This window comes from Anser anser, assembly GCF_964211835.1.
Source record: "Anser anser genome assembly, chromosome: 13".
In the NCBI taxonomy this organism is placed as follows: domain Eukaryota; kingdom Metazoa; phylum Chordata; class Aves; order Anseriformes; family Anatidae; genus Anser; species Anser anser.
Window position 1 is genome coordinate 17,051,589 of NC_139734.1, and position 22,566 is coordinate 17,074,154.

Consider the following 22,566-nt stretch of genomic DNA (forward strand, 5'->3'; position numbering starts at 1 on the left):
CGGCTCGGGGCGGGCCGCGGCCTCCCCGACGGGGCGGGGCCGGGCTCGGCGGGGCTCGGCGCGGCAGGACGCGGCTCGGCCCGGCCCGGCCATGGCGTCTCCGTCGCGGCGGCTGCAGACGAAGCCGGTGATCACCTGCCTGAAGAGCGTCCTGCTCACCTACACCTTCGTCTTCTGGGTGAGCTGCGGGCCGGGACCGCCCCGCCCCGCCCCGTCCCGTCCCGTCCCGCCCCGCCCGAGCCCGCGGGCACGGTGCCGCCGCGCTCCCCTGTCGCGACAGGCGCCGACCGCGGCGGCTTCCCCCCCCCCACTCTCCCTTCCCTAGGTGTCGGGCATCGTGCTGCTGGCCGTGGGCGTCTGGGGCAGGGTGAGCCTGGCCGTCTACTTCTCCCTGCTGGACGAGAAGGCCACCAACGTGCCCTTCGTCCTGGTGGGCGCCGGCGTCGTCGTGGTCCTGCTGGGCACCTTCGGCTGCTTCGCCACCTGCCGCGGCAGCACCTGGATGCTCAAGCTGGTAGGTGCCCGACGGGGGCGGAGGGGGGGGCACCGCGTCCCGCCGGGGCGCCCGTCCCAGCCCGCTCCTCCCGCCCGCAGTACGCCATGCTCCTGTCCCTCATCTTCCTCATCGTCCTGGTGGCCGCCGTCGTCGGCTTCGTCTTCAGGCACGAGGTGAGTCGGGGGCGGCCACTCCCTCCCCGCCGTGTGCCCCTGGGGGGCGGCCGCTGCCAACATGTCAGGTCCCCGGGGCGCCTCGGGCTGGGGACGGAGGCAGGGACGGAGGCACTGCCTAGTTACAGCCGGGGTCGGGGTGCCTGGATGAGCAGCCTGGCCCCCATCAGGGCCCCGTGAGGCCCAGGCCGAGCGTCCGGCTCCCCGAGGGCAGGGGCTGCATCTGCTGGAGGCGGCCTTCCTCCCTCCGCCTCGCACGGCACGCTGCCTCTCTGGCAGCACGGGCGGCGTGACCCTGGACTTTTAACTTCTGCCTTCGGTCTGCCTTCTGAAGTACGACCGAAAATGCCATTTTGCTTGCTTTCTGTAAGTAAAGCTCCTGCGAGCGTTTTCACGCTGTGGAGCAACCTGCTAGTAGGGGGAGCTGGCACCGTGTAGGTCCTTGTTATTACACGCAGCATCCCCGCCACCACAGGGATACAAGCCTGCCTTTTATTAGAGCGTTTAATTGCCTGGGTTCCCGGGGAATGTCCACAGGCCGTGGCCAGAGTCATTCTTGCCATTGCTGAGAGGTGACTAACGTGGGGCCGTGGCGTTGTGGGGCCGTGGCGTTGTGGGGCCGTGGCGTTGTGGGGCCGTGGCGTTGTGGGGCCGTGGCGTTGTGGGGCCGTGGCGTTGTGGGGCCGTGGCGTTGTGGGGCCGTGGCGTTGTGGGGCCGTGGCGTTGTGGGGCCGTGGCGTTGTGGGGCCGTGGCTCTGGGAGCTGCAGTTCCCAAAGCACGCGAGTGCGCAGGAGGGGGACAGCGCCACGGCACCGCCTTCCTCCTGCGGCTGCCGAGACCCCTCCCTTGCAGATCAAGACAAACTTTGAGAGCAACCTCAACCTGGCCTTGAAGAACTACAACGTGACAGCGGATCAGCACAGTGAGGCGGTCGACACCATCCAGAGAACCGTGAGTGCCCCTGTCTGCCTTCTGGTTCCTGGTGGGTAGGTGTGCACGTGTCACCCACCTGCATCCTCCGAGACCCTGGGTGTTACCAGCTGGGTGTTCCCCTCCATCGCAGTGCTAGTTTTGCACCACGGGACGTTAGGGGGAGCGTTTGGGGCCCTCTTGCTGTTTCCTTACACAGCAGGGCTGCCTGCAGGGGGGATAAGTGGGTGCCTGTGGAAAGCATCTGTTCTGAGTTAGGGCTGGCGAGTGCTGCCGGGAGGGTCTCTGGAGAGCGTACTGAGTGCTGGCCGCATGCAGAGCACGGGCAGCCCCTGTCTGTAAGGTTAGGGCATCCTGGTGAGGGTCACAGAGCAGCTGAGTTTGGGAGGAAAGCCGTTTTAGGGAAGAGATGAGCATGAGGTCATGGGCAGTTCCTACATGGGAGCTGGGATATAGAGTGGTAAAGGCACAGGAGCTGCAAGAGCCCCTGTAGGGCCTGGGGATCGGTACGCTGGTGTGACCATACTCCCCGAACTTGCTTCCCCCTCCAGCTGCACTGCTGTGGGGTGCAGAACTACTCAGACTGGGAGAAGACCGATTACTTCGCCCAGAGGGGAATCCCTCGGAGCTGCTGCAAGAGCCAGGACGACTGCTCAGTGGAGGATCTGAGAGACCCAAGTAAAGCCAAGGTGAAAGTGTTTGTGAATGTAAGTTAAGTTCATAAAAATCCCCTGCAAGTCCTGTAGGTGGGGAAGGGAGAGCTAGTTAAACAGGGAAGGGTTTGGCCTTCACTTGAAGGGAGAACTGCTTTCTAGATGCAGGCACCCTGTGGCTCAGGGATTCCTCTGGGATGGGCGTAGGGGCGAAATATGTGAGAACGAGCCTCTACTCCCGTCTGAAGCCCCCCCGCTCCTTCCCCGAAGGTCAGGGACCAGCCTGCCCCCAGTATTTGCACTTGGGGCTGTGCGTTTTGGAGAACGGGTGAATTAGGAGGTAACTTCCTGGTCAAGTTTGTTCCGGGGCGCTGACGTCTCTCAGCTGCTGTGCAAAGTCCTGCTCTGCGGTGAGCACGGGTGACTTCATCCCGCGGGGATCACTGGTGACGTGCGCGAGGGGGTTATGCGGAGGACGTTCCTCTGACGAGTCACTTTGTTTAACCCAGTGCTCACCTTGAGAAAAACCAAGGGCGGCGGTGCCTTTGGTAGCGCTGGGCTGGATGCCGATCGCGCCGCGTGGGTCTGGGCGGTTTTGCTCCAGCCAGGCAGGAGGGCGGCGGGCCAGCGGGGAGCCTGGGAGCTCGGCCTCCTGCACCAGGGCGTCTTCCCCAGGAGCTGCGCCTGCTCTGCGGAGAGGCGGGTTGGTGCTCGGGGGAATGAGAGCAGTGGACCCACGTGCTTGCTCTCCCTCCCCTGCAGGGTTGTTTTTACCTGGTAACATCAACGATGGAGTCAAAAATGAGCGTTGTGGCTGGAATCTCCTTTGGCATCGCATGCTTCCAGGTAAATCCCCCCCGCTGCCTGGCACGGGAGCAGTGCAGAGTGAGGCTAGCATGTCTCCAGAGGCATTCAGTTTCTGTGCAGGATATGTATGTGTACAAAAGGCACAGCCTGTCTCAGCCAGAGAGGAACAGCTCTTCTGCAGCTATTCAGTGTTTAACCTCACCCCCTGTGCAATCTCCAGCTTCTTAAACCCAAGGCTGAAGCACCAGCTCTGTTTCCCTGATCCCAGGTTATTTGGGAAGAGCTCCTTTCTGCAACAGCTGACTTTAAGAAAAACCGAAGCCTGTGCTGCCCTGGATAAAGTCCCTGCATTCGCTGTTGGGAGGGAGCTACTTAGTGCCCCTCCTTTTATCAGGGAATCATTGTGGGCTCAATTCTGTGCAGCCGGGTCCCTCAGAGCACGCACGTGGTATCCCTTGTGCTGCTGGCCCTGACGAGGAGGACCTCACACTCCACGCACCACCTCAACCTGCAACTGCTTCCTCCCCCTCTGGCTCCTCAACCTCCAGTTTACTTTGTGCTGTAGGACACTTCCTGCACGGGCTTCGGGCGACAATGTGCTTAGTGTCCTGTAATCTGACAGGCCTTATCCCAGCAGGAAACGAGAGGCCTCTGCCCCTGAGTTCCTGCCTAAATTGGGCTTTGTGCACGGTGAATGCTATAGTCTGGGTTTCCCAAGGAGCCGTGCACAATAGGGCTGAGCGCTTGGGAAATCCAGATCCGATGTGTCGCAGCAGGAGCTGCAGGATGTACAACTGGCCCTTATTTAGCTGGCTTCTGGAAACTTGCTCGGCTCTAGGTGCTAGGCACTTGCTGAGCAAGCGTGGCAGGCCCTCACTTTGGAGGGAAGTGAATTCGCTCTTTACTTGGTCCAGCACCCAGAAGCCATGGTGTGACCTCTGAGGCACAGGACCAACAGGTAACAGCACCAGAGGAGGGTGAGGAACCTCGCCAAGATACTGCTGCCATAACAAGCATGCTACCCTGCCTTTCCTGTAACAGAAACAGTAAAACGTGGGAGAGGCTGCAGACAGCGGGGCTCTGGCTGCAGTCTGTGCTAGCAAATGCTTTCAGCTGTGGCTGGGAGCTGGGACCGGTCTCTGTGCTCCTCCTGCAGTGATGCGAGCCGTGCTTTGCTCACCACGCTCCGCATGGGGTGGCTGAGACGTGACTGACACGCAAATGGTGAGCTGCCTGCTTCCCCCGGCTCTGGCCGCGCAATTATCTCAGCTAATGCTGGGCTGGGGAATTGTAGCCATTTCCTGGTTTTTATCACTCGTTCAGCAAGTGTTTGCTGTCGTGCAGCCAGCAGGGGCCAATCATGTAAATGTGCCTCTAACTTGGCTTGCGCAGGTCAAACTCCTGCAGGATCCAGCCCCGAATGTCTGTGCCGGGGCTGGGAGGCCACGTTGCGATAACAGCAGCGTGTCCTCCGTGTGGTGTTGATGGGAAACAGCAACCTTGCTTCCCCGCTGCCCTTGCAACGGGAAGAGGTGGCTGCTGTTCTGGTGGTTGTGTAATTGGCTGTGACGCTCCTGATATCTGTGTAATCTCTGAAATTACTGTATAACAGTAGATGCTTCGTAAAGCAAAATGTAACAGGATGGGATATGGAGCGTTGCTTGCAAGGAGCTTGCTTGGCATATGCCTGCCAGGATCCTCTGCTTCAGTCTCTCTCTCTTTCTCTGCAGCGGGGCGTAGCAGCCCATGTTGTGGTTTGTAAATCCCCACTGTCTATCTTAGCCTGTTATAAAACTGAGATGAAAGTGCCTGATGTTCCGGAGCAATTTGTCAGGTTTTCCCCCTTAAAAAAAAAAAAAAATCACATCCTGTTTTGGGCCACCTCTAGCACGTCTTTTCTCTTTTTCCAGTTGGTTGGCATCATTCTCGCCTGCTGCCTGTCCCAGTACATCACAAACAACCAGTATGAGATGGTGTAGCTGGCCCCCAGCGTGCTGTGGCTGTGACCAAGGTACGGCTGTCCCGTGACATGAGCCGTGGGTGTGCCCGTGTCTGCGCTAGGTCGGGCGCTGCTCTGCTGCGAGCCTCTCCTGGCTGCGTGTGCCGCTCCTGTAACAGCAGGCGGGCAGCGTGGGCGCCCCTGTGGCGATGGATGGGGTGGAAGCGAGGGGGAAGTGACCGCTTCAAGATCAAGGGCAGCGGAGGCAGGTCTCTCACGGCCCTGCTAATGCTGCCTGACGCTTGATTTACCTACTCTTGTCCCATTAACCCCGGGCCTCCCCCCTGAGCTGTGGAGCAGGCTGTCCTTGGCTACTGCCACTGTCGCCTGCAGCGTGTCGCTGCCTGCCGAGCTGTGCGAGAGGGCACCTGCTAAGCCCTGTCTGCTGCGTCATCCTGTGCTGTGTATGAATCCGGGCCTCCAGATGCCGTGTTTGTTAACGCTGTCCTCTGAACGGCAGGGTATTCCTCGTGCTCTCTGTGTCGGGGAAGACCGCGCCACCTCCAGTTTTCCTCTGGACGCTGCTTCGTGAAGTCTTGCTTTGAATTGACTGATCCTCTTCTCCACTAGCTCATAGAAACGAGTGCAACAGCTGTTCTGCTGCGCTCGGGGACTTGTCCTGACACTACTCTGCTGTACCACTGAGTGGGATAATTAGCGTAGCCAAGGTGGTTGTAGTAGCTGCGTTCCTCCGGGCGCCGGGCTCTTCCCTCAGCCGCAAGCTGAAGCGCCGCGCTGGAGCAGCCGCTGCCGTCGTTCATCCGCAGCCCTCGCTGGCTGCTGTGCGAGGCGGCCGCGTGGGACGGGATGCTGCTGGGCAGGAGCTGCTCTCACCCAGTGCCTCCCTCGGGCAAGCAGCGCTTTCTCTCATCTCTGACCTCTGTTCTCAGCCCTCGGCATCCCCTCACCGTTCAGCCTCACTCACTGGACGCGTTTCCTCTTCAGATGGGGCTGTGGCCCCATTTCAGCACTGCCCTGCCTGCTGCAGCTCTTGGCTCAGCAAGGTCTCGGCTTATTGCCAAGCTCTCTCTCGTCCCCATGCTGGGTTTTATATACTTTTTTAGAGTTGTACTTTTTTAAGTACGGGCCGTAGCGATTCTTTGTAAGCTGTAGCGAGGTTTGGTGATGTAGCTCCTGGTGCCTTTACCTTGGTAGGTGTCCTTGCACCGAGTCAGCTGTGACTTGATTGTCAGTATTATATGCTGCTTTAACTCATTTTGTGTATTGAGTAGAACTCTTTTGTCCTGAGACACAATAAATATTAAGATATTTTACTCTGTGAAACTGTCCTGCCTTTTCTTTTAATCTCCTGGAAATTCTTCTGCTCAAGTCCCTGCAAGCAGCAGCAAAAACCCAGCTGCAAGGTAATCTGCTGACCCCAGGCCAGACGGTAAGCTCTGGGCCATTGCAGCTCATGTTTCTCAAATGCTCACTGGCGCACTTGGGCTTACAAATAACTTTTGTAATTGAATTTTCCTCATAAAAACTGTTGCGCAACTCTGCCGAAGCAAAAGGCCTTAAGCATCCCAGCCCAGGAGCGGGGTGGAGGAATGCAGAGGCCGGAGTTCAGCCCTGGTGCGAGCGTGCCCGTCCTCCGCTGTCCTGTGCTCGGAGCAAAGTGTGCTGCAGCACCACCGAGCCAGGAGAAGCACGGACGGAGGCTTTGTGTTCGCTTGGTACCGCTGTGCCCTGCGCAGTGAGTGTCTGCCTTGCTGAGCCAGGCACCGCTGCCCCGAGCACGAGGCTTCGAGGCGGTACGGGAAAGCTCCCCTTTCACGGAATTAGGGGTGTTTTCGATTCTTAAGCACCAAACCTGCAAGGGCTGTGGGACGAAGCCGTGGGTATGAGTGGCAGCGCTTTGTCATCGCCAGCCCACAGGCAAGAGCTGCTCCCGAGCTGGGTGAGGTGCCCCAGCGCCCTGTGGAGCAGCAGCAGAGCAGGCATGGGGCAGCTTCTCTGCTGACGGAGCAAGCCGAAGGGGAACACCCTGAAATGCTTGCGTCTCATTTAACCTCGCTAAATAAATCGAGCTGGTGCCAGCGCCTGGCTGACCGCTGAGAGCCTCGCTGATTTGGAAGGCGAGGCAGAGTGCGTCAGAGCATGGGAACAGCGGTGGAGAGACTGGCCGAATGCAATTAATGGCTGGATGGAGACCGGGCAGGGACACGTGAGATGCAGGGCTGTGCTGTGATACACCCGTCTCCTCAGTAAAGCCTGTGCAGAGGCAAGCAAACCCGGAGTGAACCCTTTCTAGCTGGCTGTGGTGCCAGGCTCGGCAGAGCTGCCTTTACCCTGCTGGAGCTTTACCTGCCTGGGCATGCATGTAAGCATGGACGTGTATGTGAAATACTGCTCCGCTCGTGCTGCTGGGCTGTAGAAACGCCTTTAATAGAGACATCTCCGCTCAGGGGGACTTGTCACAAATGCCTGGCTCTCCCCGAGGCTGGCTGGTGTCCCCGGGGATGGCTGTGCAGGGAGCCCTGCTGCACCTCCTGCACGCACGGCTGAGCAGGCAGCTCAGCTCGTTCCTGCCCGCCCGGGCGTTTCTGTGACCCGCACTCCTCTTACGATCAGCAGTCCCGCAGGGAGCTCCGTGCCCTGCCCCACGCGGAGGACACGCGCTCCCGATGAGCAGGGCGGACGCAGAGCGTGTTCCCTCGGTGACACAGGGAGGGTTTTGGCCGGTGACGACCACGGGACGTCAGAGTCGCTTGGCAGCAGTCAGCTCCCAGGGAGGAGAGAAAACTCAGGATGTGGCTCAAGCACGGGGGCCGTGAGCCGCAGGAGGGCTTTGGGGGGATGTGTGGGGCTGGCCTGTGCATCAGGCCCGCGTTTGGAGGGCGACCTAGGTCCTTGGACACATTTTGGCTAAAAAGGCAAAGGGCTCTGGGGAGCTGAGCCAAGCTGCCAAAGGACCCGAGGATGTTTTCTTGTTATTTGTCTAAGCCTATTAACGGCCTCGCTGATATGCAGAGGGAAGGAAATAAATTCACTCCTGAGCTGCGCGTTTGCCCGGGGCTGGATAAGTGGCAGGCTCCTGGCCAGCCCCATGCCGGGGAGCAGAGCACAGGACTGGGGCCGGGCAGGGACGGGGGCCGGGGGGCTGCAGCAGCCTGTAGCAGCACCCGGGCTGAGCGCCGGGCACCTCCTGCTCGCTGGTGCACGTCCTCCTTTGCTGGAGCAAGCGTTTGGGTGGCTTAAATCGGAACAAAGTTAGAGATTTCGGCCGCGAGTGTCCTGGTGGGTGCAGCAGCAGTTTCAAGGACTATTTTTTGCCTCCCGCAGCTCGGGTTTCGCCTGTTTGTTGGTTGCGGGGCTGGGGGACAGCTGATGGCACGCGGCTTCCTCCAGCTTTGGCCACGCATTTCCTTGCTGGCTCTGTTTTCGGCGCTGTGTGCAGGGGGGGGTCTGCCCGCCCTGCTGCACTGCCCGGTGCTCCCCGAGGGCTGGTGGCACCTGGGAGCTGTCACCAGTGACTGCCAGACAGCCCAGTGTACCAGTGAGGGTCAGTGTGTGCCCAACAGCTGCCGGGAGCACGTCGGGGCCCTCAGCACGTTCCCAGCCAGGCAAGCACCGGCAGCCCCGGTACCTGAGTTACAGACGCTCGTGACGAGGCAGCCGAGCAATTAGATCGTTTCTCAGACCCATTAAGCATCACAGACTGAGACTAAACGACTTTCCATTTTCTCTGCAATCGCTCATACAAGACGTTTATTGTTTGCCTCTTGCCGCTCGGCGTGGCGACGACGCGCTCGAGCGCAGCCTTCCCCGCCCCTCGGGAGCCACGCAGGGCGCAGGGGGACGGGCTGGCTGCTCGGGGAGGGTGCCGTGGCCAGTGGCCGGTGGCTCACGGGCTTGCGGTGCTCGAGCAGGTGCCCGCCGGCATGCCAGCTACATCAGGGCGCGGCGGGGTGGCTCGCGGGGGAGGCGGGCGGGCGCTGGGTGCTACACCCGGCCCAGCATGCGCGCGATCCACCAGTTGCAGGGCATGATGATCCGGCAGATCACCCTCCCGCCCTGGTAGCAGTAGGGGTAGGGGTAGTAGCCCAGCAGGGGCTCGCACACCCGCCGGCAGTAGCGGTTGGCGCGGCGGCACTGGGCGCAGCAGTAGCCTCGCTCGTCCCACAGCGGGTGGAACTCCAGCCCGTTCTCCGTCTGCCGGGAAGAGCCAGCATCAGCGTGGCCGGGGTGCCCGCGGGCACCCCAGGAGTACGGGCAGGGCACCCCGACACGCATTTCCCCACACTCACGTAGTCGTTGACGGGCAGGTCCTCCTCGGTGAGCTGCCGTGCCCGGCGCTTGGGGCCGGGCTGCGCGCCCTTCTCTGCCTCCTGTTCGCTCCCGCCGTCCAGCCAGCTCTGGTTGTCCGCGAGCAGCTCAGGGTCTTCTTCTTCGGCCCCTTCAAGGTCGGCCAGCTCAGGAGCTACGGGAAGAGCTCAAGTACTGTTGTCAATAGCCAGGGAGCAGGGGGACAGAGACAGCAGGCTTTAACATCTCCGCCAAAACTTGGTACCACAAGAAGAGGAAGAAAGTACCCTGACCTGAACGGCTCCACCAGCAAACCGGATCTAACTCCGTTGCCTCCTGCTCTTACGAGCTGGCTGGTACCCGCACAGGGCAGGGCGCTGTGCCTCTGCAGCTGCTGAGCAGAGGTTTCCTGGTAGGGGTTTTTAAACTAGCTCGTTCTGACAGAAGCGGGTTAGAGACAGCAGGTAATTGCGGCGGTGGATCTCAGAGGGCACAACCTCTGCGAGGGATGTGCGGTGAGCCGCTGGAGGTGGCAACCCCGTTGTGCGATTGAGATGTGGGTGTCTGCTCCTGCTCTGATGTTCATGCGGTGACAAGAATTTAGGCGTCCCGGTTTCCAGCAGCGCTGCCTTCCTTGCAGGTACAAAGGGGTTTTCTGCCTCGTTACGAGGAGGGTGGCCACTCTGCAAAGCGCAGGGCGGTGGGGAGCCGACAGAGACAAACTCTTTTCAGAGAGAAACATCAGCCCACGCTGTTCTTACATTGGACGCGTTCTCTCATGGTCGCGGCAAGCACTGAGCTCATGTCTGAGATTTACAGCGGAGGGGTTCCCACCATGTGGCAGCAGGGAGAGGGACAAAGGGGACACGGGGGGGTCCTGAGGCACCTGTGTGGCACTTCAGGGAGGAGACGGCTCCTGGTACCTGCTATCGGCGCTGGGTGGATCCAGTAGATGGTCACATTTCTGCAGATGTCAAAAATCTTGGAGCTCTTCAGGAATTCCTTGTTCTGAATGGGCTTTTCGCCAGGCACCCAGACCATGGACTGTTCAAAGTAGGTGGTGGTGATTTCTTCTCCCTGGAAGAAGAGCGAGATTTCACCCCGGCGTGGTGAGACACCCCCTCTGCACCGCTGTGCCCCTCTTCTCCGCCGTTCCCCAGTGCAGCCCTCCCCTCCAAGGAGCTGGATTTCTCTGCTCAGCCCCTAGGTCGGGGTGCTCACCGGGTGGGTGTGCAATACCCTGCTGGTCCCCGCGGAGTGACCCCGCCGTGGGCCTCGTCCTGCTGCCCACACTTGGCCAGCAGCGCCCTGCTCTCCCCTCGCTCCGTTCACTGTGCTGCAGAAGCCTTCTCCTTTGCAGTCCCCACCATCTGGAACAGCCTTCTGTAGCTCCCCAGCTCATTTAAAACCACAGATTAAAACATCTCTCTGCTTTGCTCTTACTACTTAATTTGTCTCTCCTTCTGCTACTGATTTTGTGATCGAACACTTTAATTTATTCCTCACAAAAATTCTTCGCACGGCCATATCCTGTAATTTATACCACATGTCTCTGCCAGTGCGTTATCCCATGGTGTGCTTTGGCAGGCACTTAGGGAGGGAGATATATAAAGATTATTGGATGGGTCTGCGCTGAGCTGTCTGCCAAGGCAACGCGGTGGATGTTGGTGGCGGTAGCCCATAGAGCAAGCTGGCAAATGGCATTTTCTCTCCAGAAGGTGTCTGGAGCTGCACTTCTCTTTTATAGATTTTTTCCTTATGGCTTTGGGAAGTCTTAAGTCAAGAGCCAGCGACACCTGACCGATTCTGGGTCGTTTTCAGCATTTTTGCTGAAAGCCGTCCCGTCGGCAAGGCGGCCTGAAGGAGCTGGTGGCGCTGGGGCTCCAGCACTGTTGTGTTTCCCCAGTGCATGCGGAGGGGTTTGCCTCCTTTTGTGCTTCCCCCTCAGCACTGCAGAGAGCCGGGGGAGGGGAGAGAGCAGAGATCGCTGCTGAAGATACCGGGCACGTGCTTCCCGATTTCTCCAAAGGCAGCCAGGCTCCCCGGAAGAAATGGAACTTCCTAAATCTACATTTATCTCACTGGGTTTTACATTTCAGCTCTCCACCCGGGGCAATGCTCTGCTGAAGATTGAAAAGTCATATCCGTTTTACGATGGTAGCAGAAAAGATCTATTAGCTTCTTATGGCATAATCAAAGAACCCGCGTCTCGGAATTTGGGTCACGATTCAGGGAAAGGTTTCTGCACGCGCTTTATTTTGAACACACGTTCTGCCGGCATTTCGTGGGCAGCGGCTTCCTGGGGAGGGGGAACGGCACCGGCCTTCGTCCTGGGAGCAGGCAGCCGGGGCTGTGCCAGCACCACGGCCTCGGTGAGGGGGCACGCGCAGGTCCTGCCCCGCGCACCGGGGAGCGAGCCGGCACGTCAGCCTGCACCGGCAGAATGGGGCTGAAATGCGGAGTTTAACACTTTTTCCGTGCCACGCACAAAGCGTGCACCTTGCTGCAGCGGGGCTGGGGCTCACCCTGGCGCAGAAGGGCTTTTTGCACGCGCCGCGGTGGCAGCGCTCGGCCGGGCTGTATGCAAGTGGCGAAGCGCTCTCCCAGATCGCATTTCTTCAATGCGGCTGCTCTTTTAAATTCATTACTTCTGCCTCATTCTGCTCGAGAACAGGAGGCTCAGCTCTCGGAGAAAACAATTTGATTGACTTTTTGGTGTCTGCTAATCCTGAGCTGCCTTGCGACCTTTTGACTACAACAGGATTATTGTTCTTGATCTTCGGTATTGTGCTGAGAGGTTTTTGTCTGTTGGCTGCCTAATCCCGTTTCTTTCGACTTGTTGTTTTCAGAAGCAATCCTCTGAAATAAGATAATTTTATGAAGCGATCACAGCTCGTTATTTCTTTATTGCGGATTCTCCGGGCAGGCTGGCGCGGATGGGGCTGCAGGGGGAGCGCTGGCCTTGCCGGGGTGCCTCGCGGAGCCGCGTGCTGTTCTGTTCACGTACCTCGAGTTCAGGGATCTTGGCCTCTGTAGTCTCAGGTATGACTTTTGTCTGAGTTTTGATGAAGCATTTTTGAAGCCCCACAAAGAAGATGCCAGTTATTCCCTGCAGCATCAAAACAAAGAGCAGGCAAGCAGTCACGGCAAAGCAGGAGGATAAATAACAGGATCCTACAGGGAGTGCAGCTGGATCAGAGTTTAGTCATATTTTTCCTGTTGATGTTTTTGTGCAAACTCTGTTCAGCAGCAGAGCTAAGATGTACTAACAGGTTCTCCTAAGGGATATTGCATTTTATGGTTTGGGAGAATTGGGCTTTTTACAAATATTTTCAGCCGGATAGTCATAAAATTCTACTTTGCTCCCCTTCTCCTTATTACTATCATGAGCTCTAGTTACATAAATAAAAATATGCAGAATAGTGTTTGACCATTATGGTTATATGAACATTCAGCCCTCAGTTCCTGCTAGGCTATTAGATGAAAATTTTGCCATATGTCACTGCACAGGGTATTTTCCTACAAATTTTAATTAGGTTTCAGAGAGAGCCTACAACATTGTCACAATGTTTTAATGCTCTCCAGACAGACAAATGTACTGGATTTGGATAGATTTATGATGATTGCATTCCTTTGCAAGGGTAAATCCAATAACTAGGTCTTGCTTTTAAAATGTATTTCATTGGAACTGAACCACGCTGCTATTAAATACTGGTGAAAGCTTACGTAGGCACACATCTCCTTTCCTTTGAGAGGGTGCCCAGACAGCCTGCAGATAGGAATTGCTCTCCCTGACGCAGAACAAAACCATCCTGGGGCTTGCTCCAGTGACACCACAGCATCCTAAGGGATCCCGTCACTCCTCTTGCAGCTGGGCTGTTAAGCATGTTGTGTTTTAAACACCGATGTGGCCCCAGCTGGGTGCCCTCCCGGTGGGGTGCCAGGGCCAGTCCCACTGAGCATCGCCAAGGGCTCTCTAGCAAGGGGACGGGGTCTTGGCAGGGCTCCCACCACAGATGCTGCTGCACTCACGTTCTTGAAGTCGTGAATCTCCAGGATTTCCTCACTGCCATTCCCACTCCTGAAGGTCTCCGTCCTGGCCAGCGGGTCAATCTCCATCACAATCTTCTTCTTCTCGCCATGGCTGAAGAAGGTGTGCTCCACGTCGTAGACCTGTGAGGGGCAAAAACGCGCCGGCTGAGCCCCCACTAGCTTTCACAGCCTTCCCCGTGCCCTGGCTCCCCCGCCGTGGCATGTGCAGGGAGCCAGGACAACTTTCTGGATATTGCAAGGGGAGGCAGCTCCCGGGGAAGAAGGGCAGGATGGGGCCAGGCGTGCGTGGCTGCAGCTTGAACACCCAGACCTACGCTTGGCCGTGGGGTAACGGGGCACCTGAATAGGAGCGGGCAGACATGAGGCTGGAAGGAGGTGCTCATCCCACACCCGTTTACAACCCAGGCTGGACTGAAGCCCTGACCAAGGCACTTTGCCCTCCCCTGTCCCCTGCTCACTTACTCCGTCATTGTACCCCTGGCTTGCGTGCTCCATCGCCGCACCCCCGTCTCATAGCTCTTGCTCTGCGCCCTCTGCTTTCCCTGGGAAGCGCTTCCCTCCGCCTCAAGGAGGCTGGGGATTGCCTGCGGATCAAAGCCCTCCTCGAGGGCTGCTGAAGAGCTGCAGGGCGTACCAGCCTGCTTCCCGGCGTGCTCGTCCCCACCGGGAGCTGCGGGGAGCAGCCCTCTCCTCCTCGCAGGTGCTCACCGCGCTCAGCAAGCCCGGCAGCCCCTGCGGATGCCCGACCCTTAAAGGATGAGTAGTGGCAGATGCTGTCTGAAGCACAGAAATGATCCTGCTGGCACAGCGAGAGCTGGCGCGCTTAGAGGGGTCTCCTTTCCTGAATCAAATAGCGGCATGCGGAATCAAAGGGCTTGTGCAAAACCCTTTTCGGGGTCAGCATCCCCCATTTTGCAACTGCTGGAAGAAGCCTCGGTGCAGGACCCAGCTGTGCAGTGCAGTAACTACCGGGGTACCTTTGCCCCTGGTAAAAATTTGAAGAATGATATGTTTCTTGGCAGTCGTGAGCATCTCCTGTTAGTCAGCAGGAGGCTTTTATAAAGATATATATATGTCAATCGATTTTATGGTATGGAAGAAGTAGTGCAAAGCCTAAAATGGCTGGAAGGCTGCCCATTTTGACTGACAAAATGCGCACAGTGCCATAAATCAGTTATGGGAGGGTACGATCCCGGGTGGCACCTTACTCTCAAGTTCCTCTCCATTTACAAAGAATTATTCGTGCCAGCACTGTGGCCAGCTAACCCATTTGGGCTTGGCTAGCTCCCTGCTGCTTGGAGAGATGGTTTATAGGCCTAAAAATTACTCTTGCTTGCCAGTCCTTGAAATACGTCCCCCTGCGAGGACACGACGTGCCCCTTGCTAGCAGGCTCGCCGCCTCCGCGCGCGGCAGCGCTGCCAAGGGGATGCTGCCGTGCAGAGGGCAGCGCCAGGCCAAGGAAATAGCGGAGGAAATATTCTTTAAGATTTCTTTTTCCTTTCTTTGGATGTTTGAAGGGAGCTCAAAGGGGCTTTTTGTTCTTTAAAGAGCTCAATTCCCTTCGGTTCGTGATTTTGAGCCTCCCTGTCCTGGTTTCCTGGCAGGATAAGGGCCGGCTGGTGGAACCGCTGCCCTGCCCGCCCCTGCCCTTGCTCTCCCATCAGGGCTGGTGCAGAAAAGCTTTCAGAAACAACGAAAACCCTCCGTCCTTCTCCAGAGTCACTGGCGAGGTCGTGGGAGCCCAGGGCTGGCATTTCGGCTGCCGGGAGCAGGACTCCCCCCAGCGTCTCTTCCCTTGCCAAGCCAGCACAGGCAAAGCCTGACTGTAACTTTTCTTACCCTCCATGGCCATTTCGATGCACGAGCATTCTCTCCTTGCTGCCAGGAACGTTTTCCTTACACGGCTTCGTTTCGAAAGGGTAAATGACCGTTCCTGAGCCCTGGGTGGTCCCTCCCCTCCGTTGCTTGCTAACAACATCCCCGTCCCCGCTGGCTTCAACCACGCTGCGTTTGGCCAGCACTGGGGTTCCCTTGTGCCTCACCCCTCGGCCCTGACCCCCGCCGTTCCCTTGATGTCCGGCCAGCGCCCCCGCACCGCTGCCGCCCGGGGCTGGGCGAGAGCCTGGGGTGAGCAGCCTCCCCCCCCCCGGCTGGCACGCACCGTGCTTTTCGAGGAACAGTAGAGACTTTATAAACGTCTTGGCAGGAGCCTGGCCGCACATATGGCTTTTATTGCTTTGAATTTCGGTATTTCGTTCTTCTTGCTGATAAAAAGACAAAGCCTCTGGCGCCTGAGGGCCCACGGGGCAGCAAGGAGGGAGGGGACGCCACTGTGGGGAAGGGGATGCGCATGGGGGCTTGGGGGATGTCGCCGCTCTCGGGAGTCAGCAAAAAACCAATGCGGGGTGCAGCCCAGGGCCTCCTGACCGACCCTGGGCACGCAGAGCACAACTAGCAGCGTGCGTGTAGGCAGCGGGGAATAAAGGAGCACAAGCCAGTTAGCAGGAGCTCCCTCTCCAAAAGCTAATCCGTCTCACCGTCCCCTCGCATTGCAGACACATTAAAGTAAGAAATATAATCCGTGACAATCAATCACCACTGCGTCCTGGCTTTCTCTCCTCTTTATGCGGTGGCATAATGACTTTTCCACCGGTTTCTGGCAAGATAATTGAAATGAAATGGAAAATATTTTCTTACTTGTCATAAAATTTGCTGCCGGTGAAACAGAGTAACTTTAACTCTTCACGGCGCAGCTCCCGTACCCTTTAATTGTCAGCTAGGGAAGGAATGTGGGGACAGAGAAAAAAGCCAGCCCATAGAAAGTAAAAGCTAGTTATGAATAATACAAGGATTTAAAAAAGTTCCCACAAATACTTACGGTGTAAGCAAAGCCATTCTGCAAACTTGCCTGGATTTCAGGGTGTAGTTAAAAGTGAAGCGAGCAGGGGAAGAGCCCCAGCTGGGGGAAGCGGAGCTCTGAGACGCTGGACCCGAGAGGTCGTACTTACTTTTCTGGGTGTTGGGTTCCAGAGGTATTTGACACCGAAAAATATGAGAATCAGAGAAATGACCAGCACGCTGAAGAGCAGTCCGCAGATCTTGTACCTGGTGCAGGTCTTCTTTCGGGTCTTGGATTCTTCTGCCTAATCAATTACAAAAGAGCCATCTCCAGAGGTCTGCTAACCATTCACGGAGGGGCGAGCACACGCACATCAGACACTTGTCGCCCTCACCAACACCGGCTTGCAAGCTGCCCCGCGGTGAAGCACGCCGTGAACTTACGTCCAGAAAGCGGCACTCCTCGGGGCCGAGCCGCGACGTCCCTCCCATGATCTCCGCGGCTGGCTGCTCCCTGCGCGCAAGGACGAGCCGGCTCCGAGGTGGAGTTACAGAGGCTCTGGGCTGCACATGCAGGGGGAAGGCTGGGTTTCTGCGGCTCCGATGACGGCTGCAGCCAGCTTTCCCCCGCAGGCTGCCTGCCCCAGCCCCTGCACCCCGCTGGAGGCCCTCCTGGCTCCCGGGGCTGCGGCTGGGCGCACGGGTGGGCGAGAGGGGGCAGCTGCGGCTCGCAGGGTGCAAGCGATTTGCACCGTTTTGGAGGCGCACCCGCGCTCACCTCCACTGCGTGGTGTCCATCAGCCCTGTCGGGGGTCCCAGCTGGGGTTTCGGGGATTTTCCTTTAAGCTCTGCTCCTGCTTCTGCTCCCAGCCCTGCACCGACCTGCTGGATGCGCCCGGGCAGTGCGAGGGCTCCCTGTGCTCCTGGGGGCTCTGGGGCCATGGGTCCCTGCGGGGCAGGGATCTGCGGGCATGGCAGGGGTGCAGGGGTGTACGTGGGCACGTGCTCGTGTTTGTGTGCCTGCATGCGTGTGCATGTGCATGCATACATGGGCATGGGTGTGCACATGTGGGCATGTGCATTTGCATGCATGCACGCGCATGCACAAACATCCGTGTGTGTGCGTGCACGTGCGAGCACCCCCTCAGCAGCACAGTAGGAAGCCTGAGCTCTCCCCACGGAGGGGTCTGGCACCCCACGCTCGCTCTGTGCAGCTCCCGCGTTGCCCCAAAATCAGCCTAGCCAGGAATTTCCTGAGTAAATTTTTTTGTATGGAAAAAATTTCCATTTGTTGAAATCGTCCCATTTCTTCATGGAAATGAACCCATTCTAAGACAAGCTTCAGTACTCCAGTGTTAAGTTTCTGGTCTGAACAGGAAGGAGGCTCCCTGGTGCGGAGGAGCTGGCATGCACTGTTTTTTGAGCTCTTTGCGCTAATAAAAGCCCTGAGTGCATCATGCGCTAATTAAAAGTGCACTGAAAGGATGAAAATCCACATCGAGCTTTGTTCTGGGTGAGAAACAGAGGAAGAAATGGCAGCGATGGGGATGCCACGGTGAGGCCAGGTCTGGCGCTGGCGCTGCGAGCCCCGCGCAGGCATGCACAGGAGCTGCCCCTGCCCGCTGCAGCTGCAGCAAGCCCACAGGAATGCAAATACTCAGGGCTTTAATATCTGAGAGGCCAAAAGCAGAAGGGAGTCGTATTGACAAGTGAGAGGCAGAAGGTTATTTGGAGGAGAAAAATAACTTTTTAATGGAAAGCAATCGCAGTCAGCCTTCAAAAACATCTAAAATATTTTGGAAATCTGAGTGCAGCAAATACGTGCAGCCACTGCGTTTATATTTCTGCACTTTTCTTTTCAACAGAAAGTTTCACCTCTAAAGCTTTTGTTCTTCACTGAAAACTGAAGTATCTGTTTTGGACTGAAAACATATATTTTTTTTTCCTGTCAAAATTACTGCTTCAGAGAAGTTTGGAGCTGCTCTACTGAAAGACGGTTATGATTACAGGAAAGAATTACAGCAGCGCTGTTAACCAGACATAATTGATCAACATAGCAGCCATCTTCACAATATCCCCCACTCCAGGCACAGGAAACACTGCAAATACCACTCGTAAACCAAATTAGGCATTATTATTTTATTACTGTTGTAAGGTAAATGTCAAGTTTTTTAATGGCAATCACTGTAACTCCGGCAGGAGTCAGGCAGCTGAATTAGCTCGAAGAGGTGAGAACCTCCCAGGGCTGGAAGTTAATAAAACTCAATAAATATCATCACCCCCCTCTCCCCGCTTGCCCCCAGCACCCATACTGTGCAGGGAGCAGGATGAGACCCCTGTGCACCACTGCTCTCTGTAGGGAGCTTTATAAATACTCAGCCTCGAGCTATGGGTTTGGTAGGAGCAAAACCCCATCTGAACAAAGCTGTCCTCGCTGTCAGCGGCTCTGACGCTTGCAGAGGCTGCGGTGGCCGCGGTCTGCAGGTCAGTGCAGCCCCTCCAGGTCCTGCTCCTTCGGGGTGCATGGAGAGAGCTCAGGCTCAGCCATTCAGGTTTTCAGAGAAAAATCTGGGTTTTCCATGAAAAGGCAACAATTCCAGGGGAAAAAATATCAGTCGCTTTAAGACCACAATCAGGTTCTCTGTAAAAAAAGCATTTCCGATGAAAATCTCCCATCAGCGCCAATGAAGAGGTAACAATTACTAATTTTCCTCGAAGCTAATGAGTGCGAGTCTGTATGACGGGAGAATTTAATCTGATGTGAAGTGAGGAAGAGAAGCAATGCTGATATTAATGTGTGACTAATTGATACCCAGAAGAACATTTGAAATTATTAAAAGGCATTTGATTTTTGCACAGGACAGTAAGAGGCTCATTGCCTATGATCGGTGCGTCCTTTCCTTTCCTGCTTCAATTTGCCCAGAAAAAAATCTATCATGTCTGCGGTGTAGATTGAGTGCTGCATAAAATCTCTGTGTCTGGAAATGTTATACCAAGAAATTCCTCCTGGACAGCGCAGGGGTTTGTGCGCAGCGTGAGCGGGGGCGAGAAGCCCGGCAGAAATAAAATAGGCCCCGAACCACTGAAGCAGCTCCCCAAAGCAGCACGGCTTGGACAGCAACCTCCAGCCGAAAACGAACTGTGATTAATAGGGTGCTCTTTGTTCTAATGAAAAACCCATTAAGGTCAGTGGCAGCATCTCTGAGCAGCACTAAATCGGAACGATGGAGACAGTAAAGTTAAAAATGAGCCATAATATTAATGTGGATAGTGAATTAATTGGGCAATTCCATAGGCAGTAAGTAAATCACGCTGTTTAGTGTGGGACGGGCCGCCTCGTGGCTCTCACCGCAGGGCAGCAGCACCGGGGACCCCGGCCCCCCGACCACCTTCACCCCGCCTTTGGGTGCTGCCGGGGGTCTCCCCGCGGGGACGTGCCTCTCGCGCTGCTCCCCTGCTGGGTGATGTGTCTGCTCCCGTCTGCCCAACTGCTGCTTCCACCGTCCCGGGCAGCAAACGGAGAAAGGGAGCAATCCCCTATAAACGGAGCTCGTTAGCCACTGGGCTGATTACTTAGAGCCGTTTCTGCTCCAACCTCTCCCATTTTCTGCAACTTTTGGCAGATGAGAGGCTGCGTTATCTCCTCTTATCAATTAGCCGCGTATGGCCCCTGTTGAAGGGAGGTTTCGGTAATCAGCCTACTCATCATTCGCTGTTTATCTTAAGTTCACAGCGTGGTAGAAAACTCCAGAGACATACTTGATGTAAGTTAAGAAACTTAATCATTGTGATAAAACTGCTCCGGGATTTGGACTTCACGTTCGAGGGGCACGTGGCACGTGGCGCTCTCGCGGCCGCTAGCTGCGGCAGATTATGCAGAGCTGACAAACCTTTTGGAAACAATAGAGAAGATGAATTCGCGGTGGCCACCCTGAAGGAGCCTCTCAGAAAGTGATTACCGACGACACACACGCTTCTCCTTGTTCACAGCCCATGAAAAATCCTGCTTCTCCGAGCTGCGCGGCTGGCTCGGGGGACAGCTACCTCATTTCTGCCGTTGTGGCTCCCTCGTCAACAGAAGTTATTAACGGAGCCGGAGAATTTTATCCAAATGCCGGTTTCATCTTGATAAATAACAATTTCGTGTCTGTGTTCTACTAGATGACTGCATGGTTTTATTTCAAATACTTAACTTCTTCAGAAACGCTTCCCCGTGCACGAGGTTTACCTCATCCACGGAGTATGTGCTGAGCCGCTTTTTTCGCCCAGCTTTGAATATCCGAGATGCAAAGACCAAAGCTATAATCCTCCGCTATCATAAGTCACTTCTCCCAATAAAGAGCTACTTCCTACTGGGAGTGCTAAAATGTAATTGAAAGCTACGCGTGTGTTGGTGTCGCACGGAAAACCATTTTATTAAAAATAGTTTAAGGCTGAAAGGGTTGTTAAGGTCCAAAGCGATATTCCAGGGCTCCTCTCCGACGCGCGCGCAAGGAAACAGCAGAGCGACGACGTCGGAAGCGGGCGGTCGGCGCCCCCACCCTCGCTGCCGCCGAGCCTGCCCCTCTGTCACGGCCACGCCGGCAGCCCCGCTGCCATTGAGCCACACACCCGTCCTGTCAAAAAGCGTATTTTTATCTGAGATAAAAACGCACGCCACTCGGAGCTGCCGTAGAGGTGCTAGCGCTGGATGCTGTGCTTACGGCACTGGCTGGCTGCTCGGGGTAACGCGGGCGTTTCTCTGCCAGCAGTTAATTTCAGCGTGCCTAGTCAGAGGCAGGTGCGTTTGTGATTTCGGAGCTGTGGTAGGAAGGAGTGGACGAGGTCAGGCCCGCGGCGTGGGCACAGCGTGAGGTTTCCCTCTGGGGACAGCAGAGCCCGAACGGCACCGGTCGGGAGCTCTGCGGTGGGAAACCTGCAGGCAGAAGGCAGCTTTGGTGAAGATTGCTGCATCGTGCTGAGACTGCGCGAAGGGCCTAGACAGCTGATTATCATCGCTTAGTAAACCTAAAGTATTAACGTGTTAAAAATTTCCACCCGAATCAATTCAGTTTAGTGTCACATGGGCCTCTTGCGTTGCTTTACGCTGTCATCTGATATGTGCATTAACGTTGTTTACTTCCTAAAGCAAGTAAAGGCAAAGTTGAATGTGACTAATCAGGAAGGAATCCATTAAACTGAAGAATTTTGACACAGTTAATTTTTCTTTGATTGTCATAAAATCTTCCACTGATGGTCTTTGCAATTAATCGCGCTGCGGTGGTGCAAGCATCATTTTCCCTTGTCCTCGGAGACCGCACGTGTTTGGCGGGCTCAGTGTTGCAGGGAAGGGAGGACGGTGTCCTGGTCTCTCGGGTGTGTCGGGGTTTATTGAGTTCCTGCGGCTCAGGGGATGGGGTTTTTGCCCGGTCCTTTCTTGTAACGTCTCCACGCAGCTCTGGCTGCTCCCCTGCACCTCTGGCTCTGCGCTATGTACAGCCAAGCCGCGCAGAGCTTCAGGGGCCTTTTAGCAAAAAAAACCAGCTATTTTAAAAATCAGTAATACAAATAGAGTGAAACAAGATCAACACGATTGCCCGTCTCTGTCCCAAACAGAAGGAAGCTGTGGAAAGCTCTGGAGATCAGTGTTGGGGTTCACTTAGCAAGAACGTGGAGCTGTGGCTGCTGGGGGCTGGCTCCTACCTGGGTGCTTGCTGGGGGGGCCCTGTGGGTGCTGGGGGGGGCACACAGGCACCTGGGCACCAGCTGCTGCCATCAGCAGAGCCTGAAGGTCTCTGGAGCCAACGCTGCACAGCTGCTGCCCCAACTTGGGCGGGTATATAGGGGATGGGGCGGCTGCTCTATGGGGCTATTAGGGGTCTCAGCTGGGTTGCTGCTGGGAGTAAGGGGGGTTTGGGCTGCTGGATGCTGGCTGGATGGGAGGGGGCTGCAGGGCTCAGCGTGTCCAGGCTTGCAGGGTGCTGAGAAACAAGGACCAGCGAGAGGAAACTGGGAGAAATGCAGAGAAGAGGTAGGAAATGGAGGAGGCCGTGGCGCCTGGGGGTGAGGTGGGAGCTGTGCTGGCTGCTGCCCAGATGGGGTTATCGCAGCGCTGCGTTACCCGGTCCCGTTCCCACAGCGGGAACGGCACCTGGGCTGTGTGCCTGTGCCCTGGCAGAGGCTGAGGATCTCTTCCAGCCCCTTGGCAGCTTCCTCTTGCCCCGTGCAATGGCAGCTGGGCCGCGAGTGGGGAGCGGAGGGGAGGTGCCGGTGTAGCGGCGGTGATGTGCCGCAGCGTGTGCCGCTCACCTGTGTGCAAAGGGGGCTGGCGCTGGGGGCTGGGGGCACAGTGCTGTGCTGGGCACCCTTTGTGAGAGGTCTGCAGGCA

General features: G+C 56.7%; 2 protein-coding genes across 2 annotated transcripts; one reads left to right on the forward strand and one right to left on the reverse strand.

Moving 5' to 3' along the window:
- Nucleotides 1-16: 16 nt before the first annotated feature.
- Nucleotides 17-6,337, forward strand: TSPAN6 (tetraspanin 6). Its single transcript, XM_083796841.1, has 8 exons — nt 17-178; nt 326-514; nt 595-669; nt 1,523-1,621; nt 2,152-2,307; nt 3,016-3,099; nt 4,971-5,071; nt 5,520-6,337. Exons 1-7 carry the CDS (start codon nt 92-94, stop codon nt 5,037-5,039), a joined length of 759 nt encoding a protein of 252 aa, XP_083652967.1. The 5' UTR covers nt 17-91; the 3' UTR covers nt 5,040-5,071; nt 5,520-6,337.
- A 2,418-nt stretch (nt 6,338-8,755) lies between these two features.
- Nucleotides 8,756-16,925, reverse strand: TNMD (tenomodulin). The gene is given in 8 exon segments (XM_083796840.1): nt 8,756-9,214; nt 9,310-9,482; nt 10,231-10,384; nt 12,315-12,416; nt 13,340-13,480; nt 16,370-16,504; nt 16,644-16,751; nt 16,754-16,925. Coding segments are annotated over 8 exon segments (1,041 nt in total). The 5' UTR covers nt 16,772-16,925; the 3' UTR covers nt 8,756-9,004.
- Between the last annotated feature and the right edge of the window lie 5,641 nt (nt 16,926-22,566).

Excerpts from the sequence above, each read along its gene's own strand:
- TSPAN6 (XM_083796841.1), top strand. The coding sequence starts at position 92 with ATGGCGTCTCCGTCGCGGCGGCTGCAGACGAAGCCGGTGATCACCTGC. Across the intron at positions 515-594 it reads GCACCTGGATGCTCAAGCTG|TACGCCATGCTCCTGTCCCT; the intron begins GTAGGTGCCCGA and ends TCCCGCCCGCAG. Across the intron at positions 1,622-2,151 it reads TCGACACCATCCAGAGAACC|CTGCACTGCTGTGGGGTGCA; the intron begins GTGAGTGCCCCT and ends TTCCCCCTCCAG.